This window comes from Sinocyclocheilus rhinocerous, unplaced genomic scaffold, assembly GCF_001515625.1.
Source record: "Sinocyclocheilus rhinocerous isolate Xijiao unplaced genomic scaffold, SAMN03320098_v1.1 scaffold1893, whole genome shotgun sequence".
NCBI lineage: Eukaryota > Metazoa > Chordata > Actinopteri > Cypriniformes > Cyprinidae > Sinocyclocheilus > Sinocyclocheilus rhinocerous.
Window position 1 is genome coordinate 556,828 of NW_015654502.1, and position 10,044 is coordinate 566,871.

Consider the following 10,044-nt stretch of genomic DNA (forward strand, 5'->3'; position numbering starts at 1 on the left):
AAAAAAAAGTTTTGAAAACCATGACCACACGTTGTACCGGGAAAGGCTTGGCGGTGTGGTGTGGCTAGTGGCAGAGATTGATGAGCCACAATAAGGAGGCTCTGTGGTGTGTGAGTAGGGTAAACATCCCCCCGGATGGTGTAATCATGTGGTCACCACACCCTAGAGTACTGGGTCAGTCCCTGGCCCTCGGCCCGTGGCCAGACCTACAGTCCTCACACATTCCATTCCATACTCGCCTTGGGATTACATTGAGGTGGGCTGGCGGAGCGACTGTGGGTACAAGGCGTCATTCTCTGGATAAGCCGTTTTTCAAAAATCAAAATCAATTTTCAACAGACAACAATTTGTGATCACAGAATTACCTTGGATAGCCTTAAAGGGATAGTTCACCCAAAAATGAAAATTATGTCATTAATTACTCACCCTCATGTCATTCCAAACCCGTAAGACCTTCGTTCATCTTCTGAACACAAATGAAGATATTTTTGATGAAATCTGAGAGCTTTCTGACCCTCCATAGAAAAAAGCAATACAACTTCTACATTCAAGGTCCAGAAAGGTAGTAAGGACATTGTTAAAATAGTCCATGGGACATCAGTGGTTCAACACACACGCATGCGTCGTGAATGCGCGGTGGAGACTGACATGGAAGAGAAGAAATAGCTGAATAAAGTTATTTTTGTTTTCTTTGCGCAAAAAAAGTATTCTCGTAGCTTCATAAAATTACGGTTGAACCACTGATGTCACATGGACTATTTTAACAATGTCCTTACTACCTTTCTGGACCTTGAATGTGGTAGCTGTGTTGCTGTCTATGCAGGGTCAGAAAGCTCTCGGATTTCATCAAAAATATCTTAATTTGTGTTCAGAAGATGAAGAAAGGTCTTACGGGTTTGGAACAACATGAGGGTGAGTAATTAATGACAAAATTTTCATTTTTGGGTGAGCTAACCCTTTAAGGTGCAGTCACATTAGCGAAACTTTACAAAATTTAAGGCAATAAAGGCATTGTTGATTGTCAATATTGTAGAAATGTTTGAAGCACAGCTCAGATGGCGAATTCACGTTCTTTGAAAATGTGCAAAATCTGCGGGGGAACTTTTCGTCCTCACACGGAATTTCTGATCACCCAGATTCCTACAAATTTTTTTTACAGAGAAACAGTAAATGTCACCACACATTACTATAGAAAATATATATTTTTTAATATATATATATATATATATATACACATACACACACACTACAATAATGACAATAATAATAATTTTACAGTAATGCCAAATGTAAAATTCACTGAGCTAACCAATTAGATACCAGATGTAACATTCTGAAATTGTGCTCCATTTGAAACTTTTTTTAGGACTACGCTACTAATCAAAAAACACACCTGACATAGGAATGTCTCATATTTGTGTCAAATGGCCAGCAGGAATCTACTTTAAGATAAGATGTTCATACACTCTACTTTATACCACTCAACTGGCTGTAATCACCCCCACTAAATCACAGACTGTGGACTTTGGCCAACAGAACGTCACATCATTCTGGTGCCAGCATACCAGGTACCTCAGTCAGGCCTCTAAAATGATCTTGTTATGTATGATTTTTTTTCTTCTCTTAGCCATGTGAGCATGAACAAGAGAGACCTAAAAGAGCCTGAGCTGGCCAGCTGGCCTAATAAAAGTTGCTTCTACTTTATAAGTAGTACAAATGGAGTTCCTCTCAACTGACCCTTACAAACCAGAGTGTCAGTTACACCACAGTTGCATGGACTGACTAATTGCCTTAAAGAGGCACGTGAGAGGAGAAAGAGCATTTCCTCTTCCCAGCAAGGAGCATTTTACTGCCGGGCTTGTGTATTAGGGGTTTAAAAGCATGAACTAGCTGAACCTTGTCCTGGCAGTATTGTCACTTACAAAAATACTGATGGTATTTTAAGTGTTCCACCAGCTTTAATTCACTGAAATAAAATAAATAAAATATTTGTAATAATAATAAAAATCATATTACATTTCATAGTTAATAAGGTCATTCTGCATATAAGCATATAAAATAATTTTAAAAGAATTAGAAAAATGTTCAAAATAAAAACAATACTTCATTAATTTAAAAAATTTAAAAAAGACTATTTATACTATTGAAACTATTTCCAGCATACTGAATACATTTCTTCTGGTCTCCAAACACACGTACGCTCTTTCCAGTGAGTCATAAATGATCTAGACAGGAATTGTGAGTTTTCCTATACTACCAATACTAATGCTAAAACCTAAAATCGACAGACTAGAAATAGAGCCTGACGGTAAAAGGCAGGGATCGAGAGGCTGAGGGCAGACACGGTCGTCAAGACTGATCAGCTGACATGTTCAAAAAGAACCTTTTCTCCAGCTCTGGATTTTTTAAAAATATGCATGGCCTACATTTCTCCTCTCCACTTCCAAAATTCAAATCAATGTCCCTTAGCTTTCCCTCTCTCTCCTGCTTTGCCTGTGCGTTCTGCAGCTTCTACTTATTCGAAGTTGACCCAGTTTCCAGGTCCCTCTAATACTTCGGCTCTGCGGTGCTGGTGGAGAAGACAGACTCTAGTGGTAGGCTTCTGCGCTTCTAAGCTCCACCACGGGGGACCGAACCCAGCACTTCACAGCACCAAATGCTGCTCAGTCTCTCTCTCCTCTCTCTTTTATCCCTGTGAAGATTATTTGATGGAAGTGAGTGCCTGTGTTATGTTAGGATAGCTTAGATTCAGTGTGGTGCAAGCGCACACCACTTGGTCTTAATGATTACAAAAAGTATCTTTCATAATTTGTGATTAACTGGAGACTTTTAGTGTTGATAGAGATGGCACATGCTGTAAATAAGTTGCATAATCATATTGTGCAACAGAGAATCACAATAGCTGGACAGCATGACCTCTCAGTACTAGGGTTGTGACGGTGAGGAGATTTTCCCACCGGTTAATCGACGTGTGACAACACCGATAATACCGGCATCACCGTGGGGGCGGGGGCGTTTCCTCTTTTCCTGGCTTTCCTTCGGTTTTAAATAGCTTGCAAGAGGTGTGTGCATTTTACTTTCACTTTCAAATTAGCGGCAATTCGGCGTAAAGCAATTGTTCGTTTTTAGTTCGTTTGAATTTTCCCTCTTTTCCTCGCTTTCCTTCGCTTTTAAATAGCTTAAAAGCACCGTACGCATTTTACTTTCACTTTCAAATTAGCGTCAATTCAGCATCAATTGCTTGAATGCAACAACAAAATACAAAGTCAAATTCACTTTAGCCTATATATAAAACATAGAACTTTTATTAACAAAACAAATAAAAATACACCACGCTATAGGGCAGGCTATGCCTACTATAAAATAACAAATAACTTGCATAAAGTTTAAATAGGTATACAAAACTGGAACAGTACTACAAGACAGTAATTATGTGGTAATCTTAAACGGGTCATATGATGCTTTTTTAAAGATCATTATTTTGTGTATTTGGTGTAACAGAATATGTTGACATGCTTCAAACTTTGATAAAGAATATCTCTTTGGTTTTGAGACTTTAGTCTTGCAACTTCAGGGATCTTATCTATGTACAATCAGCTTGTAACACTCCAAAGAGAAAGGAAAACTTGAAATCGCATCATATGGCCCCTTTAACAAAAACTGTCATGTAAGTATTAGTTATGCTATGTCGACAGATCATTTTATTTGACCTCGGCAACCTCATTTCAATTCTCTACGGGACGTTTGGCTGTTATCTCACCCTTTAGCACAATTGGGCAGGAACAAGTAATTTGGTTTGCCCCAGCCACCCACGACATCCCTCTTTATATCTCTTTCAAAACAGAGAGGCTGTTGTCACCAGGGTCATGGTGTCCGCACAAAGTACATCACAACCGCGAGATTGTAAAAGAATCACACTAAATGTCTGTTTATTGTGTAGCAATAAAACACTTTACCAGTATGAGCGTGCTGATTGGTGGCTGGCCAAACAGAATATGCGTGAAAATATGTTTACAAAAATACAACAAATACATCTGAAACAAAACAGTGTTAAGTCATTAGTCTGTCTGCAATGAAAGCAGAAATGTTACACGATGCAGAACAACAACAGCCAATTAGAATATATTTGATGTTGAATATACAGTTTTGGACCAATAGGATTTCACTGTGGGCGGGGCTACTATATTTATAGGCTTTATATTACAGCTATTTCCCTTAAAACACATCAAAACTTAAAAACACACACATAAAAAAAAAAATAAAAAAAACTTGACTCCCCAGGGTAGGAACAAATTCTTGGTAGCATATCACATTGCCGTGTACTGTGAAATAGACACACTGTTATGTAAGAATAATGTGTGATGATTATGTGAGTTTTCACAGGTGGTGCACAGCAGCTGCTGCTACAAAATCAAACCCGGAGTCAGAAATCACCCCCTATATCCTTAATTTGGGCACTATTTGAGGGGACAGCCATTTTTAGTGGTGTCTGAAACCTTAATGGACATTATCGATTTCACTCATTCAATCTCACAATGCACAGCAATAACGAGTGTACAACTGATGTATGTTCAACAGCTAGAGAATACCCATAATGCACTGCGAGAGTCGCCTGGCGAATGAATTGCCGCACCTCGCCAGAAGATGGCGCCCGCAGCTGATTCATCCATCCATCCATTTTATAAAGCACTTGTCCACGGCGTACAGCGTAATATAATACAGGTAAAAATTAATTGTAAATTGATTATTAAATTGTTTAATTAGGTTTTATACATAATTTCCATGACAGAGTTAAAGATAATTCCTTTCATCTTACTACTGGAGCTTCCAGATTCAAATGATTATTAAACGGCAAGCTCAAACTATGCAAAAGCGGCAGTCCTTCTGCACTCAGTGTCCGAATTCACTCACTCGTTTTCATTTACTCTTTCAAGTGAACTGTATTAGTGGTCTAATGTAGGGAATAGTGAATGAGGGTATAGGGGGCGATTTCGGATTCAGCCAAAGAGATCAGTCACCGGCAGTGATATAGTCTACTTTTACATCATTTTCACCCTCAAGAATCACCAACAAGTGATTTTTAAAGGGATAGTTCAACTAAAAAAACATGAAAATTCAGATTATTTACGTCCATGTTGTTCCAAACCTGTATGAAACTTCTCTTTAAAGAATATCTGACCAGAATATCTTTTTTTCCAAATAGCTACTGTAATAAAAGTGAATGGCTACAGTGAAAAAAAACTATACAATATCATAACAGTAATCCATAGGACTTGTTCCCTAATATTCCAAATCTTCAGAAGTCATTCAATAACTTTGTGGGAAAAACCAAATGGAAGATTAGCAGTGAATAAGGACCTACATTTGTCTCATGAAGTGATCATATGACTTTCAGAAGACTTGAATATAGCACATGTGTCAAATGAACTGTTATTGTGGGGTTTTTGGATGCTAACTGAAACAGGTGACCAGTACTGGTACTTTATTAAAAAATGCTCCCTTTGTATTCTACGGAAGAAAGTAAGTCACTCAGGCTTTGAATAATGAGAGTAGGAGTAAATGATGACAGAATAAAAATTTAGCATGAACTATTCCTTTAATTTTCTTTGACCTTCAGTTTTGCTCTTAGCTTCGAGCTTGTGTGTCATACAGAAAGAACTCCAAAGCAATGGAAAGACAGACAGCTGAGCCGTCAGAATATGATCATCATCATCACTGACACATTTGTTGCTTGTGACTATGATGGTTATTCACACAGACTGTGTTTGTCTCGCCTGAGCTAATTTCAGCCTGACCTTTGTCACTATCATCTGAAATCAAGATGTTAGGCTGAATACACACTTTCTCTGTGCCAGTGATGTGGAATCAGGATAAATGTATAGTGAAATTGATAAGAGGTAGATCTGGCTGACAGACAGCATAAGCAAAGCATCATATCATCGTGAATCAACAACAAGAGCAAGAACAACAACATCCAAATATGGCAGTCAGCTTTTCTTTTTTTTTTTTTATTAAAAAATCATCGCATGTAATTCTTTGCTAACCATCCTGAATACAACATTCATCCAATAATGTATAGATACTTAGGCCCTGTGAGTATTATTGGTTGCTATTATAATAACAACAATTATTCATTATGCAATATATTTCATATCAGGTACCAAAATTTGCATCGCACTATTGTAAATGTTTGGTACCACTTACCAAAGATTTCCCCATTCTTGGCATATTCTGTCACAAGGTACAGCATATTCTTGGTCTCCATGACCTGTGTGAGGATGAAAAAAAAAAAAATGCATTACAGGTAAAATCCTTTGTCTTTGACACTATAGTAGATGGCGTGCATAGATCCAAAATACACATGAAACACAAAGCGAGTGCAAAAAGTGGGTTGAGTGATAAAATGACTGCTACATTCAGTATCCCATTGAGTTCACATTATAATGAAACACACATGAATCAGAGTGGGATGCTGGTTTACTCGTAGGCTCGATTCATAGTGCAGTCTCAGAGCCAGTAATGTGTGGGAGGCCTCCAGAATTAGCCAAAGAAAACAAAAAGATGAATAGAACTAAATGTAGTGTAGAGAAGCGGCATGTTATAATTCAGAAACATTCAGGGACATTCAGAGTCCCACATAAACACTACTGTCGGCCATTTCTACAGTCAGTTGGTTTGGGTTTTACTGATACATCAGCTTCAACTCTATAGGCTTTTGTGGAAATCAGCCTTATCTGGGCTCAACTTGTAGGGGTTTTTCTGCTCTTGCCATTTAAAGGCATGACAGGGTTGACTAATAAAATCAGCAACTAGGCCAGAATATGAATCATCTTTTAAACTCCTAAACTAATTCTCCTTTCCAGAAACATGTTTTGATGGAAGCTGTGATCTCAGAGCTGTTCTGAACACAATTATCACAAAGCACTTCTTATCCCAATCAGCTGCCAAATAAGCAAATAACTGGAAATAACTCAAATTATCTCATGTGAATAGTTGATTCTACACTAGTTGGCTGTCTGTTACGTGACACACTACTGGTTAGTCACATTACACCATTACACCAGGGGATGGGTCACGCTTTTGCCAATGATAACTGACAACAAAATAGGACTATCAATCAATTAGAAATTACATAACATGCCTATTCAAATACACTGAAAATAATTTGGTGTAGAAACAATTGCTAGTAATTTTTCGCAAACAATTACAAAGAATTAACACTTTGTACACAAGTAACACTTTGAATTAAACAGGAAATTTTGATGTAGAAATAGTATTTTCTTGTAAAACATACTCCAATAATCTTTTATACAGTACTCCAATAATTTTTTACTTACAACCTAGAAAAATGTTTAAAGTTTGTGTGTGTAGTGTTGGGCAAAGTTCATTTTAAAAGTAATGCATTAAAGTATTGTGTTACTCCATAAAAAATAACTAATTGCGTTACTTAGTTACCTTTTATAGAAAGTAATGCATTATGTTACTTTTGCATTACTTTTTCTCACCTGGGCTAGGTTAGCTCAAAAGTTATATTTTTGGCCCTTTCACACAAAAAAGTGAAATTAATAAGCCTCGGGCTAAAGGAAGTGCCTCTGCACCTCACTCCCAATTTCTCTTAATACGCAGTGTCAGTGAATAAATTGGAAAACTCGGGAAGTAACTCCGATATTTCGTTGTAAATTTAAAAGTAATGTGTTACTTTACTAGTTACTTTAAAAAAGTAATCTGATTACGTAACTCGCATTACTTGTAATGCGTTACCCCCAACACTGTGTATGAATGTACAGTTGGTATAGAAAAGAATCACCCCCCTTTAAAATAATCACATTTTGTTGCTTTGTAGCCTGAAATGATGATGGACAGTTTTTGTTTTATCCAGCTGTATTTACTCAGTGCAACTTATAACATCTAATTTAAAGATATAACACCAACATGTCAGAAAAAAATAAAGAAACAGAATGACGGAGTTGGAAAAAGGATCACCCCTCTCCTAAAAATGACTTGTAAACCCAATCAGGTGTAGCTAATCACCTTCTCAATGGCACACACAGCCATTTGACTTCCAACTGTGATCAGCTGGTCATTTTCATTAGCTCAGCATGAAAAGAGCTTTCCTGGAGCATTTCAGCCCTTGGTAGTGCAACTGAAGCAAACAATCAACTATGGGTGGCAAGGCACTCTCAAAAGATCTCCGGGATAAAGTTGTGGACAGGCACAAGTCAGGAGAGTCAAAAAAATTCAAAGGCTTTATCAATGCCTAGAAGCACAGTGAAGCCTATTATTAAGAAGTGGAAGGTATTTGGTACAACACAGAAAATTCATGTATTATTATTAACATGGTAATCGATTATCACAAACACAACACAGACCAACTGTCATTTTACAGTCACGACCGAGTTTGCCAAAATGCACCTTGAAGATTCTGAGGCCACATGAGACTAAAATTTAATTATTTGGCCTCAACACCAAACAATATGTCTGGCGGAAATCCAATACAGCTCACCATCCAAATAACAGCATTCCTCCAGTAAAGCATGGAGGTGGTAATATCCTGTTATGGGGTGTTTCTCTGCAGCAGGGACTGGAGCACTTGTTAGGATAAAGGAAAAATTGATGGGGCAAAAAAACGTCAAATTCTTGAGGAAAATCTGCAGTCCTCTGCCAGAAAGTTGTCAATGGGAAGAAGTTTTACCTTCCAACATGACATTGACTCAAAGCACACAGCAAAACTGAGCACACAGTGTTTGAAGGAGAAAAAGGTGAATGTCCTTGCATGGCCTAGACAGAACCCAGACTTAAACCCCACTGAAAATCTGTGGAATGACTGCAGTCCTCAAACGCTCACCATCAAATTTAACTGAACTGAATATGATCATATTACCCCAATTTTACAGTCTCTGCACTGGCTACCTATTAAGTTCCGTATCAGTTACAAAATATTATTACTTGCCTATAAGGCCCTTAATGGGTTAGCTCCTGCGTACCTAACTAGTCTTCTACCACGCTACAATCCATCACGCTCCCTAAGGTCGCAAAACTCTGGACTTTTGGTAGTACCTAGGATAACAAAGTCCACTAAAGGAGGTAGAGCTTTTCCGCATTTGGCTCACTCTCTCTGGTTAAATCTAGATTAAAGACACATCTCTATGGCCAAGCATTCAAATAATGCATATCATAAGCTTGTACTGCAGTTATATCTGATCAAATGCACATTATTATTCTTTAGTTTGGGTTAAACAAATCAATGTTGCTTGGTTGGAACAGCAGCTACGCTAATTATGTCCCTATTTGTTTCTCTGTTTTTGCCACGGGATTGACATCCCGTGGTAAACTAGGATTTACACAAGCTTCAGTCTGGATCCAGAACACCTGAGAAGAGATGATGCCAACCCCTCAGAGGACCTCAGATGATGCCAACCCTGAAACAACATACAGAACTACCACATTTTGCTATAAGTTTGATTGCATCATATAATAATTGCTGTTAATAATGTTCATCGTCTGTTTGATTACGTCTTTAATTGATTTTTCCGTACATTTCTGCCATATGTACATTAACTGACAGTCACCACTGATAAGCTACCACTAAATATTGTAGAAACTTAATTTGCTGTAAAGTTGCTTTGCAACGATTTGTATCGTGAAAAGCGCTATACAAATAAACTTGAATCGAATTGAATTGAATCTCATCTTTCTTGTCTATCTAATGTTAGGATAGAGTAAGGGTTAAAGAGATTGTTCACTGAAAAATTTAAATTTGTCTTCATTTACCCAACCTCATGCCATTACAAATCAGTTTGAATTTCTTAGTTCTTCTAATTTTGGGGTTAATCTTGGTTAATGTTAATTTATAAATATACTTTTGTTCATTGTTTCTGGGTACTTTTCACCTACTGTTTTATGAATACTGTGAATTCAGACAGTACTTTTTCCACATACTATTTTTCACGTATTATATAGTAGGGAAGTATGCAAGTTGGGATGCAGCCTATGCACTATGAAGAAGAGAAGAGAAGAGAGAATGAGCTTTATTGCCAGGTATGT

The 10,044-nt window shown here is 37.6% G+C and overlaps 1 protein-coding gene across 1 annotated transcript in view; it reads right to left on the reverse strand.

Annotated features, from left to right (window-relative positions):
- The window catches only part of LOC107717286 (serine/threonine-protein kinase SIK2-like), a 40,736-nt gene that overhangs the window by 24,422 nt on the left and 6,270 nt on the right, over positions 1–10,044 (reverse strand). The window contains exon 3 of the mRNA XM_016523990.1: positions 6,205–6,268. Within this exon, the coding sequence (XP_016379476.1) occupies positions 6,205–6,268 (64 nt within the window). The remainder of the gene's footprint in view (positions 1–6,204; positions 6,269–10,044) is intronic.